The sequence below is a fragment of the Eleginops maclovinus genome, chromosome 2 (assembly GCF_036324505.1).
Source record: "Eleginops maclovinus isolate JMC-PN-2008 ecotype Puerto Natales chromosome 2, JC_Emac_rtc_rv5, whole genome shotgun sequence".
Lineage (NCBI taxonomy): Eukaryota > Metazoa > Chordata > Actinopteri > Perciformes > Eleginopidae > Eleginops > Eleginops maclovinus.
The window spans coordinates 7851076-7876015 of NC_086350.1; the positions used below are offsets into that span (position 1 = coordinate 7851076).

Consider the following 24940-nt stretch of genomic DNA (forward strand, 5'->3'; position numbering starts at 1 on the left):
GGAGAAAGGAGGGGGGTAAGCGGACCAAGCTCTTTAGCTACACAATGGCCGGGGGATGTTCCTGGTACAGCCCTCTTCTGTAGAGAAATGGGCGAGTTTTTTGTGCTAAGCGGAGTTCATTGCTGCAGTGAAAAATTGCAGTGGGGTCGCGTGTGGATGGTGAAGTGAATGTGCCCATTGGTCACGGCCCAACATTGCATTGTTGAGTTGCTGGGCACTGTGGGAAAGTGTCAACCTACTAAGAAGACTTCAGGGACCTGTGGGATGAGGGCTTTCTGATTTGTGCTTTTTTCCACAACATTTGACAGGCATCGTAGATTGAATAAACTAATAACTTCCAGTTGCTGTGGGATAGTGCCAAAATAAGATGGCTTGTTTTGACATAATTAATACTTCTAGATTGCGATAAAGCACTTTGAACAAGTCTGAATGAACTTAAAGATGTCAAGCACAACTCAGAGACAACTTAAAGGTTTGAGGGTAACTATAGGCTTTTCTGGATGTTTATACATTTCATGCAGCCTGAAAATATAACATGACACTGTTGGGATTAACATCCAAACTTATTGGTGAGGGAGTGCTAAACTTTAAAAACAATTTCATTTAGCCAGCGGAAGAAATTCAAACCTGGTAATTCTAATCTTAATATGACAGAAGACAAGATGTTTATTAGCTCTGCATATTTGTGTTAGTAAAAGTGTGTATTTGCATGAACAAAATAAGGGGCCCCAGGGACTCTTAAAAGCCTTGCAACCCAGCCCTCTTCCCTATCCTAAACAGCCGTGAATGGTTATGAATAGAGCCGTGCAGAGTTGAGCGGAGAATTAGCTCTTTGGCATTGCATCGGTAATTAGCTGTGGAAAGCATGGGAGACCCTGCTGCTAATGCTTAGAGAGTAGCTGAGGCATTGATGATGAGGCATAAAACACTCACTGGAGAAGACAGGAGGGGGGCTGGACCCACCACAGCATGCCAGCAGATACTGTGGGCTCCGCAGGAAAACACTGCTTAGTACACCTGCAAAGAGAGATAGGAATAATCATATGTGTTCATGTTGTAACTGGCTGAGACAGGTATTATATTTCACAAGGAACTGTATCTGGATCATCGCCCACTTCTGAGGCATTTTGAATCATACCCTGTCAAGCGTTTATCTACATTTTCTCAGCATTTTATTTGATGTTTGGATGTTTACAGAGATACATTTTATGGGTTACCCATACATAATTCATCATAATGAAAAAAATCCCACTTTAAAGTTTTGACTTGTTTATATTAATCATTTATTTATTTAAGTTTTTAGTAGTTAGTGTTATTTCTTATCGATGCAAAAATGTAATGTGTTACTCGTTTGCTTTGAAAAATGTAATCATTTATTGTATATTAAATGTTATACATTTTGTTAAATAGTGTAATTATTCAAAAGTCAGTTTTCCCCAAAATCTTACTTAAGCGAATGATGTTTGCAAAGCATGTCAACAGCTTACACGGACCTGCAATCCTCATTTTAAGAATATCTTTCATCATTTAAGTTATAGAGGAGGCTGTACGGTTGCTCTTTACTTTGGTATTTAACTATATCACGTGCTAAAAGCAAAGCAGGAACATTTAGATGCTAATAATCTTTTTCTTGATTACATTATTTTAAACAATGGTAGTAGGTCAGTGACTTATGCTGCACATTCTCTTACAAGGATAAATATATTCTTCCCTAAAATGTATTTAAAACGTGTAAGTAATGTCCATCGCAAAATGGAGAATTTATGAAACTTAAAAAGTTTAACAACATTCAATTATATTCCAGAAATAAAATACAGATAATAATGAATTGGCTGATATTTAATAAACATTTAGCCTCACATATTTGAAGTCCTCTACAAAATCTAAACATTTAAAATCTGCTTGAATGAAAAGCCTGTTTACCTGAGTGTGGTAGAAGTGGTACTCCTAAGTCTTTCCCCTGCTGGGGACTGTGGGCCTGGCTTTGGTAGGGTCCATGCTCAAAGCCCCAGCTTCTCCTCGGTCGTTCACACGCTGCCCGTCGCAGGTGTCCACCTTGTACTGCTTCTGGGCGGGCTGAAGGTGTCTGTGACTGCAGCAGATTGTCAATAAGAAAACTCTTTCCAGAGTTACCAAAGCCGGGCAAAGCAGGAGGAGAGCCGGCCATATTCCTCCTGGTGCAACTCTGAACTGAGAGCATCCTGTTCACACAGTGACCCGAACACTTGAGTTCCCTCTTCAACAGTCACAGCTCAGTGACACTAAATTCTCCTTTAATCCTTTCTTGAGTGACCAGGCCAACTTCATTAAACTCTGAGGAAAACAAAAGTTCTCTGGTCTTCCTCTTTCGCCCTGCACTTTGCTACAGGGCTGTGTCGTGATTGGCTGAGAGGCTCTAATGTGCTTCTCAATTCGGATAAGGCTGGGGCCTTTCTGGAGTGGCAGAAGGTGGGTCTGGCTCATTCATTATGTCAACTAGCCTATTAAATGATAGACACCAGAGACAATGAACTGCTGGCCAAAGTTTAACATGCACCAAACAGTCTTCCCCAGTAGTAAATAGTTTTCTCTTTTCTCCTGCCTCCCATTGTGCCTCATTCCAACCCCTGAGCAGTTCATTTGCAATCTGCTTTTTTTTCACTTTCGATCCAGCAGCACTGCTCTGCGAGGGTTCTCTTGATTGCAAAACGATCCAAAAACAGGCCACGTTAGTGTGGATAAATATGGGTTGACAAATGAATGCAATTACCTTTCGAACACATTTTCTCAAACGTAAGCAACATGTAATTTAACTTTAATTTCTTAACCAATTTGGTTTGCATTCTTCAAAAGTTGTTGTTTCAATTACATACAACTGCAAAATGGGACTCGCATCCATTGTTCCATATAAATACACGTTGCTTTACTACCTTTATTATTTCATAATATTCTTTTATATACATTTAAAATAAAGTTGTTGTGACTGTATTCCAAATAATATACACAGACTGAAAATGTCACAATGTCTTTGAAAAAGTGATGTTTCAATAATCCATTTACTCTATATTTCCAGCATTTTTGTATATTGAATAACACCATGTCATTGGCATTTAAGGATTAAATGCGACCTTCCTAACTCAGTGTTGTTTAATATTGGTAACTTATAGGCTTGTTATTGTGCCAATCAAAACCCATTTACATTTATGTATGGGTTAACCTCCTGGTAGGATTGTGTCTATGTCAGTATTGAGAGATCCATGTAGCTCCTGGCATTAGACTCAGTCACTTTAATATTTATTGTGTGGTGTATCGTCGGTGTGGTGGGGGCATACACTGCATATTTGGGAGTTGCAAATGTAATATAATAAAATGTCATACACACACACTCGTGCATGTAGTGATGTTTTGGTACAAACAAATCCAATGAAAAGCTTGTGTAACCTTTCACACTGCAACTAATGATCTTCAGTATCATAATAGGAAGTCCAACAAGAGGGGCGACAGACCCGGAGTTCAGGCACAGTAAACAGGCATATCCACACTGGTTGGGGGGTATAGGGGGGGTGGCAGGGAGCGCCAGCCTGCGCGTGTAGATACCTCATGCTGAGCATGGAAATTGGCCCAGACAGCTCAGCCTATTGTGCGATGGCCAGGAAGCCAAAGGTTGCTTGTAATCAAATTTGAGGTTTTATTCCTCAGACTGGTGGAGAAGGCATAGCGGTCTGTCACATGATGAGTGTTAGCAAGTCTGCGCTATCTACTTTTGTGTAGTGAGTGTGTGTTAACATGCTTCATATAGACTTGTGGCTTTGAAAGTCCCCCAAGGGTTATTGTTTGGTGGAGAGTGCATATGACAGAAAGAAAACAGTTGCTAACCCCAGGTAGCTATCTGTGCATTCAATAACTGTATTTGTTTACTCTCTGACTAATGAACTACCTGTGGTCAAGTTATGTTTTATGTGATAACATTGAGGAGGTTTGTTTAGCTTTTATCTTACAGCAAAAACATTCTTCCACTTTAATTACACTTTCAGCTTTGAATGGGAAAGTGTAGCTATTTGCTAAAGTTGTAAGAATCTCCTCAGAGCTAACAACACTCCTGAAAGCATAATGTATTCCTGTAATAATCATATATTTTGCTGTGTTCATCGACATTTAAGATGTTTGGATGAACCAATCTCACGTGACTTGTTTGCCGATTTTAAAAGGCAGAGCTAAGAGCGTATCATCATTAAGATTCACCACTTCCTAATTAGCCAGATTCCAATAGAGCTCTCCAAGAAAGGGAGGTATAATTAGGCTATTCTCAAACAGTAGGTCCTGGAAACACCCTGAAGCAAGTTCATGTGAATTTATTTGATGTCCAGCTCTTTTTAGAAATGGAGGGAAAAAAACAGGGGTCCCTTCATTCAAAACCCTCACAATGGCCCTGTTGAAAGCTAGCACTTTGCAGACTTGCTGAGATCCCTTTTCTCTCCTTTTTAACCCCACTAAAGCTCTTAAAAAGATACCGGCCCATTGCACACGCAATTGATATTCCACCACTCGAACTTAATATCGTGAATGGAGGGCCAAGCTCTATGAATCAGGGAGACAATGCGCTTAGCTTAGCAGCAAACTGGCACTTTGTGTGCGGTGTTTGTGCCTCAGAGGAGGAAGTTTCTAATGTGAGCCCCACAATTGTGTGTCTATAGAGTTCTAATGAGCTTCTGTATGCTGAGTGAATGGATGCTGGCCATTCACCATGAGGGCCCAATGAGCCAGCTCACTGCACACATTCACAATAGGATCCAGGGAGAATGGGAGTGTCTGTGTCGAGCAACTGCACTGCTTAGACAGTCCATAAAATATCAGCAATCGCATTACCATGATTCGATTAGAGTATGTCCATATTAAGTCGGAAACATTTAGAAAACAGAGTTTTTAACTCTGGTAGAACCCCTCTCTCCATGTTAAGCTGGTGTGTTTCTCATTCATAAAGTGAAATCTACTATTTCGCTCCATAGAGTGGATACATGTTAAAATGCCAGCTTGTCTGTGAGTGTGTGTGGACTAAATGGAGCTTTTGCAAAACAATGACGTAAGACTGCCCACTCCTTTCTGGGGGGTTGTGTGGTAGTAAACCTAAGAAAAACATCAACGTACGTATCCATATCGCCTCTGCAACGTGTTTAAAGTCAAGCTCATTATGAATTTTCCAGAAGATCTGGAGTTTTGACATTTAACTGGATATCTTTTGCAAATGTTTTAAACATTTATTTGTTTGGGGACGATGCTGATTGACCAAAAGAAATATATTCCTCATCCGTCATCTTTGACTATACAGTTGTATTATTGAAATTGAAAGAAATTATTGAAAAAAAGAATGTTTGAAGAACTTATTGACCAAAGCTTGTTGCTAAACACGGAAATTGTGTTACCAATATTGTCGTGACACAGTCAATAAAGGCTGCACAGCAGGAGCTCGACAAAGTTGCAGCTCTATTGCTCCACCCAATAAAACGGCTAGAAAGCAAACTATACAATAAGTCATTGTCTTGTCACAAGTCATTTCTTTTCATAATTTTCTCTGCATTGGTACTTTTCAAATGTGATGTTTTTGTATTCTTGCATGACATTGCTCAATAAGTCACAACCAGAGATGTCCTTACCATCAGGGGAAAGACAAAACATTGTTTAACCTTTGAGGCGATGGAGTTCATAGTCTGTTTCTTTTTGTTCTCTCAGAATCTACCTTCTTCCTGCTTGTACTTGCACACATCTCAGGTCATCAAGTATTGATGTTCCAGCCATGGCCCAAGGGCGACACTGTCTGTTGTACCTCAGTACTGCTGCACCGTGTGCTCTCTGCAATTTACTGCCATGTACATAAGGTGGCACTGGGAGAGCTGTAACATCGGTTTTGCAGTGGCATGGACATAATGAAAATATATTTGTTTCTAGAGCTATTTAAAATATAATAATAGCTCCTTGAAATCATGAATTAAATAGTATATTACTTCATTTTGTTATTCTTAGCTCAGTTTTTAGAAGTCTGTGTATTGCTTACTATCTGTTTTAGGAATTGTTTTGTGTTGTTGCAGCTGCGGTAGTGACAACATAACATTATAGAAAATTGCACAATTTATAAATAATCGACTTGTATTGTAATGCCTTCAGTTGTTGAATGTGAAGGCTTGCTGTGAGAATACATATAAAACACATCATTGAGCAGAATGAGTATTATTGAGCAGACGTGTAATGAATCATTAGAGCCCAGAGATTTTAATTTGACTCATGAATGTCTGATTTGAAAGACAGGGAAGGTCAATATAACATGGAATTATGCAACAAATGAACCCCAGGAGAGCCCTGTCTGAACACAAGAGCTAGTTTTTCTGCAGTTCATTCCAATCCTGGCACAGCTACTGCAAGCGGTTTCATTTTGTCTATGGCATTAGTGTGTCTATATGGTGCAGTCATGGCCAAAGTGAATAAGCCTCTGAGTGCTTAGTAATGCATCACCCATCTGGATCTTTTAGAGAGAGCACTGTTGCCCTGCCCTTGATCTGAGAGAGAGAGAGAGAGAGAGAGAGAGAGAGAGAAGAGAGAGCGAGAGAGAGAGAGAGAGAAAGAGAGAGCGAGAGAGAGTGTGTGCCTTTATTACTTTTCGTTCTTGGCTGGGCACATGCTTTAATGACTCTTATTTTCCTGATGGCACTTTGGGAAATGACAACTTGTGGGCAATACAAAGTAATTACATTTCCTGTGTTGGTACCCAGAAGAAATCTAGTATTATTAATAATGAATAGAGGGTTGAAGCGGCCCCCTCACACAGCAGATGTGACACACTGCAGAGTCATGGTCTCCCTTTGTTTTATTCACAACAGCCACCCATTAGCTTCACAGAGTGGATCTACGAACAAGCTAAGCGATTTGGAGAGAGATGGGGGGGGGGGGGGGTGTTGAAAAAAGTTCCATCTATTTTGCATTTGTAATAATTAAAACAAAACATGTTATTGGCATTAGGGTAAACTGGATCAAAAGGAGTGGGAGTATTGATGTACCAATTAAGTTGGTGTTAATGTGAAGTCCTTGGGAAGGAAGGCACCTCACAGGATATAAAACTGCATATAACCGTATCGACGGGCCTCTACTCATTAGCTGAATTCATCAGACCAGCACAGCCAACAAAGACTTTTCCAGTGATCCAGGGATTGGCTTGGGGTTTGTTGTGAACCTCGGATCGCCTCTAAAAAGGCCATTATGAAAGAAGGCTTTGATTTATATCCATCTGGCAGGAAATGTATTAGCATTCATGGAAAATAACAGTTTATCCTTCACTGTCTTAGGGAAAAAAAGCAAACACTAGTGTGGCATGGCCGATGATAAAACGGTTATATTTCAAATGGTAATTGGTCCCATGGATGAAGAAGATGCAGGACTCACAAATATTCAAAGCACAAAGCATCTGTGCTCTATAAAAAACCATCAACAAGGCTGAGTCACAGGCACAAGCACTCCATTTTAATTCATCATCCACCTGCTGAAAAGCCAAATTATAACTTTATCCTGTGACTTAACTAATGACAGTACTAAAGTGTTTGCTTTCAGGGGGTCATAACTCTCATCTTATCTAATGTAAGCATTTAAAACAAACTGGTAAACTTGATTCTTGGAGACAGTTTGTATTTTCACCTATGTGCTTCACACGAGGACAAATAAGACAGATGGTTTAGAGAGGAGTAAAGGAGGCCATCCACATCAAACTGGAACAGCCATTACTGAACAGACGATTTTTCCCAGGCTATTTCCCAGCAAGTTACACTTAAATTCATTAGTCTCAAGATGACCATGATTGCTGTTTGACTTTGACAACTTTTCTTAGCCTCTTGTAACATCAAGGTGAACACGCCAAAGAGGTTTAAATGTTTAGGGACGCCACCTGTCAGCAGAACAGATGAAGCCTCTTGGATGAATCCTGGAACGTCTTCAAGACAACAACCCCCAATGCTTGTAGTATTTCTGGACCACTTTATATCTCCTGAGTTTAACAGTTGCCACACATTATCAAAAGAAAAAGGGCTATAAGAGTGAATGCTTATTACTCTTTAAAACTAAATTTGACTCACTTTGGTTTGACTATATAAAAATTACACTAAGAAATAAAGTGAATCAGAAAGATAAAATATTGCAGTGACTTCTCTTGATCAAGGATAACTGTGTGCTCTATCCCAATTAAGGGTCTTTTTGATCAGCCTCTCTTCTGGCAACCGCACAAGGCTTTTCATATATCTGCTTTACAAGACATGACTCCCATCTCATGCTCTCTTCAATAGCCCACTTTGCAGTATATTTATGCACCCCAAGAAAGCACCTCACTGCTCGAGTCTGAATAACATTACTGTCAGGGGCTTTCTTAAAACCCCATACTCCTGCAGCATAAAATAAGAGTGAGCACCATTGAATCATAAAGTTTTAGAAAACGTGGAAAAACCAAGGTCAAGTTATTCATCATAGACCCTCACACATAATATTTTCATTAAAAACCAAACCAAGATATTTATGGTGTAGTTTAAAGGCATTGACCCCAACTGAATTATATGTTTGCTCTGCTGTTCACATTGCATTTTAAAGTGTTTCGAAGGAAGGTCTCCATTTTATAAGCTTATTATATTTTGTAAAATGCATCTCTGTCTTGGCAACCACAACAGTCTCATAATAATATAACAAAATATTAATGTTCATATCATTATATATATCATATATATTAATGTTTTTAAATCACAATTAAACAGAAATTGGATCAAGTGTCTTACCAACCTTTGGATTACATTCAGCAATGTTTCCATTAGTTGTTGGATATCTGGTCTTGTTTTTTTCCTGCCACTCACCTAGACCCTGCCTTCCAGAAAACTTCTCATCGTCTTATGTTGTTTAAATGTCTTTCCTCCTGCTCGCCTTTTGTTTTTAGCTAAACTCGGCCAAGTTTAAATATCCTTGAGTTGAGTTTTCCTTGTGTTGCTGTTCACCAAGTTTAATACTTGTTTGTTCCCTAAGCTCCATGATTCATTTTCACTTGTATGCATGCCTGACAGTTTGCATGCTTGCCCTGCTGCTCTCCAGTCCACCTCGTCCATCTGCTGTCATTAGCCACCCTCTCTCTTTAACTCATCTCACACAGTAGTGTTAAGAATAAACCTGTTAAAGTTCAACTTTTTACTTGTCAGCATTCTTCCTTACGCAGCATTTTCATATTGCAGAGGTTTTGATTTGTCACAGCACGTTAAGCACAGGTGTGACCAATACCATTAGCTTCATTCCATGTAAGTACCCAGTTAGCCATGCCAATGAGCCAGCAGGCCTTGGAAGTGGTAAATCTACATGGAGCGCAGCCACATATAATGTTATTAATTACTGCTCTGGCTTTCCTGCTGTGACTTTTTAGCATCTTTCTTGTCTATAATACGTCAATCTTAAAGTTTTCCCCCTGAATGTTACTTTCATTTTTAACTTCAAATGTTGTCATGAATGTAAGCCACGATTCAACCTTTAGAAGAACTACTTGACACAAACCCAGGTACATTTCAAAATGTATTATTGATAACTTATCAGAGGTGGGAGAAGTACTCGAGTAGAAGTACCAGAGTGTAGAAATATTCAAGTTAAAGTCCTGCCATCAAAATGTTACTCAAGTAAAAGTACAAAAGTGTTAACATCCAAATATACTTAAAGTACTAAAAGTAAAATGACTCATTATGCAAATTGGTCCATTTTAGTATAAATGTAATGTTTTGATTATAATTATTGATGCGTTAATATGTTTATTAAAGTTGATAAAGTAGCAGCTAGTTTTTATTACTTTTATTCTGCAGGGTAGATTGTGAATTTACTCCAGGTTTAACTAAAGTCTTATATAAGTGGTTTTATATTTCACATTATTTATCCAAATCTGCACTAAAAAGTAACTAAAGGTATTAAATAAATGTAATGGAGTAAAAGTACACTATTTACCTCTGAAATGTAGTGGGGTAGAAGTACATAGTAGCATAAAAGGTAAGTACTTAAGTAATGTATCTCAGAATTGAATAAAAATAAGTATCTTAGTTACTTCCCACCTCTGGAACTTATACTTTATGCTTCCCTGTAGACAAACACTAAACTTCTGCATGTTTTTCTGTGCACTGTACACTATTAGCATCACACTGGAATGCATACATTTTCAATTTCATATATTGCACCAAACCACAGTTCTTTCCAGTAAAAAAAACCCCACGAGTACGAAAGGTATTTTCCCTTCAGGGAATAATGGAGCACTGTAGACAGTTTCTTCTCTTGGCACCAGGCTTGGTTGTACTTGTTTAAGTTTCAAGAGTCTTCTCTTCTCAGGCCACAAGGGGGCTCAGTTGTACCGCTCTCTCTCCTTCTCTCTCACCCCTCGACAGGTTTCCCTCCCCTCCCTTCCCTTCCTCTCTCCACTCCTCCCTCAGTGGACGCAGCTCTCATTCACGCTGCTGTAGGAGCGTCTGTTCAGCTGGTAAGGCAGCGGCAGCTCGCTTTGTGCTTCCTCTGTTACCCACCTGTGCCGCGGATGCTGCTGATGGAGCAAACCTTGCGTTACATGGAATCATTTCTACACTGTAACATTTTTCCTCTTCTATCCGGATTTGCATCATTGGGCATCTAAAGTTGTGGCGATGCCTCCGCTGAGCATCTGGGATTGGTAATCTGCGTGAGGGGGATAAATCATTCGCATGTGATTGAACAACACTGTCTCTCGGAAGTGGACAAAACATGGACTAATTTTTTTTATTTTTTTATATATTCACCATGGGATTATTACAGCTATTTCTGGTTCTCGGCATATTCTGCGCCTCCTCAGGTAGGACACAGGGCTGTCAGTGATTATACAGTAACCATCTCTTGCAACATGTAGCCGATAAAATGAGATACAGATTATAATAATGTGTCGTTTTGCATAATTTGATAACCTTCTCAGACATTTTCAGACCTAATTGATCTTGCAGCATTTTACACAATACAGTGACCTCCCGTCTAGCAGAGATAATCACATCACAGGTGTCCTTGCTTCCGCATAACAATGACGATCTTATTTTTGTGTTTGCAAATTAGTTGTAGGTTTTGGGGTTGACCCTGCCCTGCGCATCAACGTGTTTGATGAACTAACACTTGGAGAAGGCTTTGATGGAGTTACTCAGGTCCAGGGCTTCCACAGCGAGTCTAGGGCTTTCCACTTCCAAGGTACAGTAACACAAACTCATTGTTTTTTGATTATATATTGATGATAACATGTGTCCAGTTGATGGGATCTGCATGTGAAGCAAAGCTGAGCCAACTGGAAATGTACTGTCACAAACACTTGTCCTTGTAATATGTTGTTCACATGTAGATCACTTGTGAGACTAACAGGATTTATCCCTATAAACAACAGGTCAGCCTCTTAAGCGGGATGTGCAAATCTCAGATCATCTGATCATGCTGTAGCCATAATGCTTGTACATGATTTTCACAAGCACAACTATGTAAGAAACTGTCAGCAGCTACATTCAATGGATTTGCAGTTTTTCTTCTATAACGGGACATAGCTTGGGGGCCCTAGACTGCCACCTGCATGAACAATAGGCGGTGTTAGGTCTTCATGAAAAAGTGGGGTGAGCAGGGCGAGCAGAGGGGGAGACATGGGTGAATCACGCAAAGAATCATGGACAGATTTAGCATAATCAGATTAGGCAGGGACAAAACCCTGCCTTCACAGAGATGCATGATGTGAGTGAATGGGCCCCTTGCGAAGAATTTACCCAATGGAGATTTTTCTGGTGTGTGAAAGTAGTCCAAACACTTACGCTGTATCCAAAATATGAATGGGTTGAAGAGTGAGTCAGATGTCCCTGTTGTCAGTTGTACGGCAGTGTGTAGTCAAAATATGTTGTAGATGGAACTCAGTGAGAGGCACTGGGCAAAATGGAGTTGTCAAAGCTGCCGTGCTTGACTTTTTTATGCACTGTTTTGCTACTGTTACATCTCTGTCATTTGATGTAAGCCTCTCCTTTCAATCCAAATGAGACTGTTAACAGCCCCATCGCGGGGATGGAGATGTGTATCATAACCCAGCCAAAAGTAGCAACAGGGAAATTGCTTTTGGCTCTCCAGATCAGTGGCAAAAGCAAAGACGTGGCATTCAAATCTTCACAAGGAGGATCTCAACATAGATCACATAATGAACCGAACTGATGCTGTTGTTTTGGGACAGAGAAACACCACAAACTTTTGTCGACATTTTCCCTCTCCCCTCCTTCCTTTGTGATATCTTCTAATCTCCCTGCACAGCCGCTGAGACAGCAGCACTTCTGCATGGAGCAGCAACTCCAGCATCTCTGTGAAGGCAGGCCTCTTGATGTCCTCTGTGTAGACAACACTCAGAAGTTCTCTACACAGGCAGGTAGCAAGAGGGAGGGAGAGAGACAACAAGGAAGAATTACAGAAAGAGAGAAACAAAGACAGTTATAGAAGCTCCTGCAGCTATCGTGACAAATAAAAAAACACGACCGGCACCTCTCCCTCATTACGCTATCTTATTTCCCTGCTTTACCTTTGCTAAGCACATTCAGTAACCCGGGTGGGGAAGGCGCTGTGTTATTTATGGCAGAGCTCGACTCCATCCTTCATTTGGGATGTCTATGTTAAGTCAGTGATGTTGGGTGAGGGGCAGGCTGGGAGAGGCGTACCGGGGAAGCAGACCTGGGCCACTGCTTGTTTGTGATCGGAAATAGACATACAGTAGAGATGCATAAAGACGGAGGGAGATAGAGGGAAAGAAGCCGAGAAAGAAAAGAGAAGTGGGAAGCAGAGCTGTCTGCCAGCTGTTTGATAGACTGAGCTGATTCCACATGTACTGATGCTCGGCTGGCTGGGACCAGCAGACAGGCCTACGGTGACATTCCGACGCTCATTAGATAGCAGGCTGAACACATCCATGAATGTCCCCTCCACTGCCTGCCTGCCCAGAGGGAAGGCTGTTATCTCTGGATAGAGGCAGGAGGAGGGGAAGCTGCTGAAAGAGAAGAAGCAAGGGGATAGTGTCGTTCACAGTAAAGATATGAACCGATGCGTGGATAAGCAATTTGGATTCTCACCTTGCTGTTTCCTATATTACCGTCTGCCAAAGTATGATTTCTGGGTCTGAGAGAGGGGATAGCAGTGAGCAGTGGGGGGGCATTGCTGTTTAGTGCACCCCTGCTGATGCTTTTGAAGGTAGCTGTCAGCGCTACATTGCACGGCATTAGGGGTGGTGGACCTTAGGGTTGGACATAATAGAGAGGCAGCAGAGAAAGGCCCCCGGGCTGTGCTCCTCTTGTATCCTGATGCCAGGTGATACTAAGCCACGCCACAAAATTACCACATCATTAGCACTACCCCCACCGGTTTTAATATCTAGACTTCCAGATTTCTATCAGTCTCTGTTTAAATAAGCACAGGGGCCACACCCAAAAGCCCTCCCTTCCCCCAACACACCAACCCTCTCTCCCTCTCTGGCTACAAGCCTATGGTCCAAACTCATTCCAAGAGCAAACAGCCCAATTGCTAGAAGCATCATTTCAGCTGCAGCGCAAAACTCCCCTGTAATTGTATTTGTGTGTGTGTACGTGGACCCTGTCAGAAGCATCTTCTAGCTGAGACTGTTTGAACACTGCCAGTGAGGTGTTTCTGTATGTTGTTGTGATTATGTCCCTGACTGCAGCGACACTGAAGTGTAACGGGATGGAAGAGACTCATTTATAATACAGCTACACGATGTGTGTTTGAACAGGAATGACAATCGCATGTTCCCACTGTAGGGGCTACACTTGCCGGCTGCTAGTTACTAAATGATACACTGGAGTATCGTGTTGTATAGAAGGATGTGATGCAATGGATGGGAAGGCAGTTAAGCAACAAGATTCAGGCGTCTATATGAGGAAGCAGCATCTTTACACTCTGATAAATTGTATTGAGCAGGTTTAAGCAGAGGGAGACGTGTTTTCTTTTTTTTAGCAAACTCAACATTTAAAGGAAGGACAAGAAAGCGAAATGAGAATTTACCTACAGGAATCAATAAGGTAATTAACACTGACAAAAGAGGTTAGTGTTACATTCATGCTTACCTTGTACGCTCTCTTTATGCTGTGAGGTGCTTTGGATAAAAGCCACCGCTATCCAATGAATCACACAGTGCTCCTGGTGCCCATGCTTAATGCATTTCTCCATTTGTCTCAATGCAGTTTCTGTTGTGCAATGTACTTTAAATGCACTGTTAAAGTCCCCTAATATAATAAAGCTCGACATAATGTTGAAAAATGAGCTTGTATCATGCAAATAATTACATGTATACGGTGAATAAAACTCCTATGCCTATGGGGTAAAGTTTGCACAAACAACTTGATTATCTTTTCTTTTTAAGATGGCCGAGCAATTTAGAACTTAGAAATATATAAACTCTATAACAAATAGGCACCTGCAAGAGAGCAATTATAAAACAGTGGTCACAATCATTAAAGCGCAGGCCGAGATTTTCTGACTAATCCCTAATATGAGTCAAGATCTAAAAATAGCTGGCTGAGCAAGGATGTTCCTGAAATTCAAGTTAAAGGTGCTCCAAGCCATTGTTACTCTAATTAAACTGAGTTAATGAGCACATTTCTTAAAACAGGACTCAAAAAAAAGATCTAAAAACATCGAAATATGATGTGACGTCAGATTTTTTTTCAGTGATCGTTTTTAAGTTCACCTAAGAGACAATACTGACATGCCTTTAGTACATCAAAGGATTGTTGGTTGCTGTAATCGTTCATCCTGTCCGGACAGGCTGCAAAGACATTGTTGGGATTTCAATGTAATAGATGTGAATGATGAAATCAACAGTCCTTGCTCCGTGTAAGAATTCACTCCAAAGTTTATATGAAGTCAGTATTTCTGCGGCCTGCGTCAGACAACTCAATCGGATTCTCCAAAGTTACACTTTTTTTTTTTTGTTTGAAATTCCCCCTATGAGCCTCCGTTGACAGCGTCTCTCTGACTTGCCTCGGTGGAATAGTGTAACAAAGTGAGGATTTGGTTCTGAAAAGACTGTCGTTTTTTAAAGTACCAGCTTTGTGTCTCACATTAGTTTAATCTGAACTCTAGTATTTTTTCACCGGATTATGGATTTTGTCCCCCATCTCTTACATTTCAAATACTTCCCTCTTTTTGGTTAAAAAGGAGGGGTGTTAACAGCAACAAGTGTTCGGATATTCTTATCGACATGCATATACGCTATCAGGATAAACTTGTTAACCTTAATAGAAAACTCTAATGAGTGCAGTAAGTAAGTAAGTATATGTTTCCAGTATTTTCTAGAATAAATGGAAACTTTCTTTTCTGTTGTATTTTATGAAAACGCTTGTTGAACTGAATTGGGGAACGCATGGCAAATCTTGTGAAGCAGTTTGAGACTCAATGAGTGACAAATTGGGAATCTTGTGGTGGAATATTAACAGACATGACATCTTCGTCTAGTTAACAAAGAAATAGTAGGGGACATTTACCTGAATTAAGTCTGATAGCCTTGCTTAGGCAACTCTAGACAGTCTAGTCGACACTGATTTTCAACTAAACACAAGATTTCCCCACTTCTTTTATATGCCGTAGATTTTCCAGTGAATTCTGATGCTTGGCCAAAAAGTTACCCAACCTTAACAAACTGTTGACTGACATTATCCCCAACTCCCTGTGGTCAAAGTCTGCTTTGCTTGCTGCTTTCTGAGGCGAGCCTGATCCTACGTTCCACACAGGAGCACCGTAACCATGGAGGGAGAGATATTTCTTTCCCCCCCCAGGGCATTTATACAGTTGGGTGGCTGGAAGGCTGTCATTAGCTCTGTGTATGTGTGAATGTCAGACAGGCGGTCACTGGGGAGGGGATCTGAGAATTGGGGAGAAATTGCTGGCCAAAGCAGTCCTGGAGGTGCCCTTGGCTCAGTTTAGTTTTTGTTCCAAGAGAGTGGAGAAACTAGTGGGGGGAGAATGTCTGCCGAATGCAGATTGACTCTGAATATTAGGAAGCTATAACAGCCATCTACGGGGGGGTCGACGTTTGTGCGTGTTTGTATATGCATCCTTCTTTGTGGTCGTGTCTTGACTCCGTGTTTGTTTGCAGCCTTGGTTGTGTCTAACTGTGTTGCTGTCTATACCTGTTGTTGAGTGTGCATGTGTTTGTGCGTTTGTCTTGACAGTAATGAAAGGTTTGGAGTTTGCTGCCGGTAGAGAGTTTATCATTACTCTAATCCCTCTGGAGAGATATTCTCTTGCCTAAACCTCCCACACATATCCTTCTCTGCTCTCGGGCCGCCAGATAAAACGTGTTGTATGAAATGTGCTGTCATTTTCCAAATAGAGAACATTATTGACTAAGAAAATAGTAGACTTTTTCCTGTTGTGTTTACATCCTCCACTGATAGGATCACTGTGTTTATTCAGGCCCCTCTTGGCTTTATGTGTTTTGTGCATCTCATGGCTCACTAGCTCTTAACTGGTCGAGAGATGGCTTATTTGCAAAATGTTATAAGACGTAGGAGGTGTTATTTTGTTCTGGCAATCCTCTAGAGACCAAAGAATGAAAATCTTAATTATTCACATACAAAAGTGTCTGTAATCATCGTATCTAATATCAATAATAGTGGTTTTTGTTCATATTTACCTCTGGGAACTCATTAGTTTAGAAATTAAACATAAAATGAATATAAAAATAAACTTCCACCTGTCCTTCACAGCATGTTTTTTTTTGGTGGTGGAAAAAGGAGAACTCTACTTTTTTCGAGTACAACAACTTTCTGTAAATACAGGTCGAAGTGAGAGCAGTGTGTGAGAAAAGGATTGTGGCAAAGCTGGGAGTATCTGGGCTCTCAAGCTGTGCTGCAGGGCACCTGTTCTAAATGCTAAATGTGTGAGCAAGTGATTTGTGCAGTGCTGCCAATATACGTCTATGAGAATAAAGTGATGGGAGTTTGAGGGGATTATAGACACGTGGGTACTAGGGGTCACACAAAATACGAACACATTAGACTGTTTAAGATTAGAAAATGAAGCTGAGGGATGGAAATCGTTGCCTAGGTGTAACCATTTAATCACAATGTACCCAGGAGATAAGATTAGGCTAGAGATGCAACTGAGCCCAAGGCATTTTGAGAACTCTAGTCAGCTGTTAAAACTCTGTGTGTCTCCAAAAAACAGTTTTCTCACTAGCATAGCCCGTAAACAACTAGAGTAGATGACAAGAGCTGCGTTATTGTGTTGAAAAATGTGCTGATTGGAATTTTATGTGCTGGATCATCATTTTCAAGCTATTTTGTGTCAGTTTTCACATCAGAGTGGTAGTTAGAAGCAGGTGGCTGCCCCATCCAGGAGCGTGCCAATAGATAATCGACCAAAGGCCCACAGCAGGGCCACATTGATTTGGCAGAAGGGAAATCTGGCCCTCTCTTCACAGCACAAACTCATCTACTGCTCTTTTATGTATGTTTTTAGGAATGCGGCGATTTTTCCGCTTTAGCTGTCTTCATCTTCCTTTGAGTGCCTGTCAAGAGTACTGAGATCATCGTGCTTTTCGTACAGGCAACTCTGCACAGAGCAATCTCATCACTCCATCTAAATGAGAAGGTGTCTCCGCCCTCCAATCCCCCAAAGTCCCATTTGAAACAACCCCATTCCCTTCAAAGTATTAAGACTGGTGATGAGAGTCATCCACTCATAGATCAAACGCTCTTGGCCGCCAAGCTGGGAGTAGCACAGCGGTAGAGGTTCATCGGTCCTCACCATCCCCCCTGCCTCATCAGCCTCCCCTCAGTATGGACCCCGCCCTGACACCTGCTCCCTCTGCGCTAATTCTTCTCGTGATTGAGATATCAGTGTGCTCACTGTTGGCATGGCAGTAGACTGACCCCCGAATGTAGTCGTGGATATTGTAAACCCTGTTTGGACTGAGCTCATTTTAAATTAAAAAGTGGCAAATTGCTTAGAGCATTATTTACACACATGAAACAACCTTTAAATAAAAGCCAAGTGGAGGTTTGATTACAAGTCAGTAATTTGGATCCAAACCCCTAAAAACAAAAACAGAACTGTCCTATCATTTCTGGGATTATCGTCATATGTGGTCATTGGGATTTGACTATTACGGGGAATCTGTTGATGGCAGCAGATTATTGCTAGGCAGAACTCCTGTTGCCGTCATTGGGCCATCTGTCCCACCTCAGCCAATGACACTGGAATGATACTCCACTGGCATTGCATAATGCATGCAACTGTGCTTTGTGCATCTCCTCTATTAAGCATCACATCTAGTGAGCGTTTTTGTTTGGAGAGAAATGAATCAAAATATGTCCCTGATGGGCTTAAAAGCTATCTGGGAAAATCTAATGCTAGCACACAAAAAAAAAGTATGCAAACATGATCCTATTTTTAACATGCTGTCATTGTATTCTACATATCTGATGAGTACACTGTGAGTGCCAGTTGTCATCATGACATTGCTTGCTGTTTCACATTGCATTGTGTTAATTGGTAACTTACCCACCAGCTGGAAGTAATGTCAATACACAGAGGGAAAGCCGCCATGCTAGCTTCCTGCAGCGCTTAAGTATGCCAGGGCATCTTGTATGCATCCCGTAGCTGGAAGTGAACTCTTTGATGTGATTGCTTCTGAGAAACGTCATCATTTATTGATGCTTCCATTAAAGTAGCATAGACGTCTGTGTAGAGTTGGAGCGAAGGGAGGGGGCACACTGGTGCAAACATGAGCTTAAGAGCTAACTACACAGAAAATGCCCTTCTATCCACACCAACACCATTAGTCTTTTTCTTTTTCTCCCCAAAACCTTAAATTCATATCTCTATTCCTACACCAAGCCAAAGAGAAAGACCAACTGAACCCATAGTTCAGGAAGCTGATGCAAGCCAACACATGTTTGGTGCAATATTTAGTGACCTTATGTTACCTAAGGATTTTAGCAAGTTCTTTGAGCAGAACGACCTGAAAACTATGTAATGTTCAAAGTGGCTCACCAGTTTCCTAATGCCTTGATTTGACAAACATCTTCTTTATTATTTTATCGAAACAGCTTTGAGATCACACTTCCAGCTTGCAAATAAACTTGCAAAACTAAATAATATGAATTTAGAAGATGGATTGCACAAAGTGTTTGGCGTAATTGTGTTTAGTTGGTTTAATCTTGATCTTTCATTTATGAATTCTCATTTTTCAAGAGTTATTTGAAAACATAAAATATTAACAGCCTAGGGCCTGGAAAATCCCAACCAAATTGTCTCTAGTCTTGTAATTTCCTGTTTCCTTGCATCCCTAATTTCAAATGTCAGTGCCATCCCCATTAGGAACTGGCTGTTAACGGTGTGAATAATGTTATAGTGGGCAAAAAATGATAGCGACCAAATGACTTATATGGATCCGTGTCAAACCCCTAGTTGGTGAATGGTATGTCGCTTCCATTGGGGCGGGAGTGTCTTTGTGTGAATAGGTTAATGAGAAGCAAATTGTAAATGCAGTTATCCATTATTTAGCCAATTTACATAATGTCTGATATTTATGTCTTCATTTTAGGCTCCGCCAGGGAAGTGATGGCTCCAGTTGAAATCTCAGAGAAAATGGTCCAGAAGCTGAGGGGCAAGAATGAGTTTACTGTGCTGGCAACCCTCAAACAGGAACACCTGAACTCTGGGGTCATCCTCTCCATTCATCACTCTGAACACAGGTATGATCATTTGACATTATAATATGGTTAAAATACTTTGTTCCCTAATACATAAAAGTAATCCGTGCCAAATCAGTGGTGTACACATTCAATTTGAAATGTTTTATATGTGAGGTTCATTTGAGATGAATTCTAAGCAGTATGAAAGCCCAAAATGAAATTGTTTTCTACTGGTAAACCATAATAAAAGTCTAAATTTAGTACCGTTCTGTTTTGTCTTATCAGCAGTCTGTAATATGTTGATTGAAATCATAATATTTGTATTTGATGAACATTTAGATGTTTTACACGCCAGTCGAGTAAACAGAGTAAATCACCCTGTATGCCAACGTATTATTCCCCGTCCATCAACGATCCAAACATTGAGTCTGGAATTGTTGATCAAAAACTGATGAGACACTATCTGCAGTCAGCATGCAAATTTGTTCCATTAGTTTGTGGTAGCTGAGCCGTTGGGTGATCAGAAAGGCAATCTGAATCCACATAATGCGTTGATTGAACAGTTTGTACATTTAAGTCAGTCCTGAGCAGGGAGCGCGCAGGGATGTTAATGACTTTCCCCGCAGCTGATTAGCTCTCTCAGCCATTCATATGCAACAAAGCAGCACGGCATGGTTTCATTTAAAAACATAGCAAGGAATAATTCAGAAGTCAGAATTGTAAGCCAGTGCATTTATGGATGAATGTGCATGCATGGTTCGGGGAGTGTAAATCTATTAGATTCAGTTTGCCGATAAATCAATTCCTTTGCTACACTTGCATGAGTGTCTGTTTTTCTTTTGAATAATGTTCCCAGCAAATTACTTTTAAATAAGTCTGTTTTTAAAAGCATGGTGTGATGAGTGTGTATTGGCAGCTCTTTCCATTAGTGTCACTATGCTGTGTGAATCTCAGCATTGTGGAGAAGATGATTTTGCTGGTAATACTAATACGCCGATGTAAGAAGTTGAACCTCTACATGTGAGCTTACTGTTGTGTTTTGCTGAGGATGCACTTAACAGCAATATGGTACCATTACGTTTGACTAGTGATGTGATTAAACTGTAAATGGTGTTGGATTGGATGGGATGTGAGTGCACTGTGTGTAAATGAGTGACGTGCATCTCTCAGCACTGCGCCGAAACGAAGGCCCCGAGCTCAGACACTGGTATGCATTCAGGTTTTTTTTTTTTGTGTGAACAGAAATAACTACATTCAGTTTTGGTAATGAGACTTTAATGCAACAAGACACACGGTACAATGCCAGCAATTGTTCCAGAGAAACTGTTATTGTATGGCTGTTACTAGAAGCAGGTTGCTGCCGCTTTGAATCTGCAGGTTCCTGGAGCTGGAGAGCAGTGGCCAGCGCAGCGAGGTGCGTCTTCACTACCGCACCAAAGGCCAACAGCCCCACACTGAGGTGTTCCCTTACAGCCTGGCGGACGACCAGTGGCACAAGGTCTCTGTGGCCGTCAGTGCCTCTCATGTCATACTTCACATCGACTGCAACAGGTAAGATGCTGGGTATGAATTTGTGCATTGAATGTGTCAATCAAAAAAGGAGATAAATGTGTTGTTGTCTGGAAGAGTATACACAGCAATGCCATCCGGAAAATACACATATGATTCTAAGAAAGCTGCCAAAGCTTAGTTTAAATTAGGGATGTCGCAACACTGACCTTATTAAGTGTTATGAGTTTTTTTGTGACCGTCATTAAATTCATTGGTTACGATGCCAACGAAAACAGCAATACTGCCCCTTATGTTACTATACCTCACGTAAAAAATACTACAATTAGTTGTCAACTCACCTTTCATTCAAGGATATAAATTGCTTTTATGACCTCGAAATTCAAACATCATTTAATAACCTCCTCGGAAAGGAGAGACAGAGAAGTGATGAGGTAATTATTCTGTGGTTTAGTAACTGCACACCCTTGGACTCTGCTGACCATGATGAAACCTCTTCCAGCGTTTCATATAGGTTCAACTCAGGTCGAATGCACTCTTGAGTTGACCTGCATCATGCGTGCATCTGCTGTATGAAAGAGGTGTTACTGTTTGTGTGTGAAGATCCTCCTTGGCACAATAAGAGGAGCAGACGGCAACACCGTAGAAAGCATGTGGCTATCTATACCCTCCTCAGGGAAGGAGTTAAAGGAAGGATTTAGCAGGGCAGGACCCGAAGCACTGGGGGGATTATGTTATTCTAAATGGATGAACAAAGGTTATATCTCAAAATTGAAAAAAGTTAAAGAAAATATAGCCATTTGTATTTGTTTTTGCAGGATTTATGAGCGGGTAGTGGAAGCCCCCTACATGGACATACCTGAGGATGCTTCTTTCTGGCTCGGACAGAGGAATGCTGCTCATGGCTTCTTCAAGGTGAGCACCGGTGTACAAACCTCTCTCTGTGTATGAATGTTGATCCAATGATTCAGAGTGGCTTGAACGAGTAATACAGCTCCCCCACATCCATCATGGTTTGACCCGTTGATCTCCTCCCTCTTTGTTCGGCGTTTCATTTATTGTAGCAGTTGCATGTATTTCTCAAAGCTACCATTTTAATTTCGAGGTTTGCTCTGCAGACCCTAAGAATTTACTATTCGGTCATTATTTGTTCTAAGCCCAGTGAAATTACCCCAGCAACCCCCACAACACCGATTTGGGAGGAATCATTTAATAGACTCTGGACTATGCTCATTAAGCTTAGTCTATAGCATCCGTAAGGAGACATATATTGCCTTTTCAAGACTGGACTGCACTCTAAAGTTTCCCACCAGTAGAGAAATGTTGGGGCTAAATGTCAGCTTACCAGCAGCTATAACTATTTTAATCAGTCTGCTGGTGGCCACCCCTGTGTTTAATGGTGTTGTGATGTGTGTGTGTGTGTGTGTGTAGAGTGGTTTGCACATTGTGTCCTGGCTGTTGGATTTCCGGCCGTGTTAATTGGTAGATGAAAGAAGCCTTGGAGGTCACTCACTAATCTTGTCACGTAGCAGCAGCATCTCTCCTCGCCACTCTCTGAAGCCTTGATTAGTTGCTAGGAAGGCACGTTTCCTTTTAAAACACACACCTTCATTAGTACACACACACACTCACACAGATAAACAGTCAATGTCTGATCAGGATGAAAGAATTTGCACCTCTGCTACACAGCTCAATAAATATCTTCTTCACAGTCCACACACATCGAGAGATCTATTTTCTCTTACTTGAAAATCTGCTGAAAACATTCTGTAAATTTCTTTAGTGGTGTTTCATTTGTTGTGAATTAATTGCTGATGAAGCAAATTGTTCCAACTAGAAAGGCTGAAAACTCAATTTAGTTTATACCAAATTTAAGAAGAAACAACACGCAAATAAGATTACATTTCCTAGATGTTTGTCTGGCTTTGTTTTTTTAGTCGAAGGAGATTTTTGTAGGAAATGTATGCTCTCAGTCTGCCACTTGTTGTTTGTCACATTTCCGGTCCAGATGGAGAAAAAATACACCGACGTCCCACATCCTACAGCGTGTAAACTGCAGTAAACAGAATGCCACTGACACAGAGAAAACGCTTTGCAGAGTTCTCTCTTTTTTTTTTTTCAAGTGCCAGAAGCTGCAAAGTCTAGCGACCGGTTGTTTTGATAGTGCTGCATTACAACAAAGACTCTGCTTAAAGACACAGGGGAAATAAAAACTAGATTTTCGGTTGATCCCTGTGTTCAAATATCTCTTTTTGTACGCCAAAGTGAGGTCTAAAGAATATCTCTGTTAGGAATACAAAATCATTTATAAATAATAAAATGAAACACTTTCCCCTGTAATATATAATATTACCACATGTTTGACAATTTATTTGTAATTATTTAATACTTATTATTACTTTTATTGGATCTAATTAAATCTAAATGCTTTGATTTTTGTAACTATTTGACATTCATGATGAATACTCACTCATGTGACTTAAACTACACACTCTCCCAAAAGCTTAGTTAGTAATAGGGCAGTGCAAATCACAGATCACATGATGTTAACTGTAGATGCATGATGGGAAACGCGTCCCACGGCTGCAGATGAAAGGTGTATTCTTATGGTTTCATCACAAGTTTGACAGACACCACCCCAATCTGCTTCCATTTCAACACCGTGCCGTGAAGAATCAGCAAATCATTTCCGCAGGATTTTAAATTTACGGCCTGTAAATTGAAGTGGCAAGACAATTTAAAAAACAATTTCTCCTAAGTTGCACCGCTCCACTTCCGTAAGGGAAATAAATGCACTCAAGGAATGAAATGGCCCAGGTTTCCATGGCGACACAGTTTCTGTGTGTGTGTGTGTGTGTGTGTGTGTGTGTGTGTGTGTGTGCATGTGTTTGTTTTTGGCCACAGGACGAAAGGCTATCAATTGGGTGTTATGAATCAAATTGATTCTGTATCTCCTGTTTATGCTTATCAGAGAAGATTTGAGTAAAAAAAAAAAATGTCCATCTCCCTAATAAACCTCCCACATCATTGGCTCACTTAACTCCCTGTTATTGTCCGGTTATGAGATGATTCACCCCAGCCACAACATAGAAGGCATATTATCTCAAAACTAACTTCTCCGTCTCCAACTCCCCAGATTGAAAAATAAATGTGCACTCTCTCCCGGATGCACTGTTGTCTCACTGTGTTCATTGTTATGATTGCTGCAGTTACCAAGGCTCTCATAAAAAGGGTTGTTGGATTTGTGTTTGCATGTTCTGCCAACACTGGTTCCATGTTATCTCATGTGGAAAATGTACCGCAAGCACGCTCAGACACCGCTGCCCCCACAGTCCTAATCCACTTACTACACATCTCCATGCTTCAAGTCATTTTTATTGCCTGTCTGCCTTCTGTAAGGTGACGTTCTCCTTGATTTCAGTCTTTAATCCGTGTCTCTGTTTGCAGGGAGTGATGCAGGACGTGGAGATCCTGGTGATGCCACAGGGTTACATCTCACAGTGTCCTGATCTAAACAGAAGTGAGTGAAGTGTACACATTAAAGAAGCATTTCAAGTATTTAATTCAATGACATTTAAATTACCTCTGGCTCTTACATTGCGAGGCTCTTACATTGCGAGGCTCTTGATTGCGCTGATTTGTGTTTTTTATTTAAATTCCTGAAAGACCACTCACGGGAATAACACAACTTTAAACAGCTTTGCAATTTAGAAACAATTTTTCCCTCGATAAAA

At 40.7% G+C, this 24940-nt stretch overlaps 1 protein-coding gene across 1 annotated transcript in view; it reads left to right on the forward strand.

Annotated features, from left to right (window-relative positions):
- Positions 1 to 10463: 10463 nt before the first annotated feature.
- Positions 10464 to 24940, forward strand: part of nell2a (neural EGFL like 2a) — a 71098-nt gene continuing 56621 nt past the window's right edge. Inside the window, exons 1-6 of the mRNA XM_063908439.1 lie at positions 10464 to 10840; positions 11092 to 11220; positions 19607 to 19757; positions 21075 to 21248; positions 22025 to 22121; positions 24654 to 24726. Coding sequence (XP_063764509.1) covers positions 10789 to 10840; positions 11092 to 11220; positions 19607 to 19757; positions 21075 to 21248; positions 22025 to 22121; positions 24654 to 24726 — 676 coding nt within the window. The 5' untranslated portion in view covers positions 10464 to 10788. The remainder of the gene's footprint in view (positions 10841 to 11091; positions 11221 to 19606; positions 19758 to 21074; positions 21249 to 22024; positions 22122 to 24653; positions 24727 to 24940) is intronic.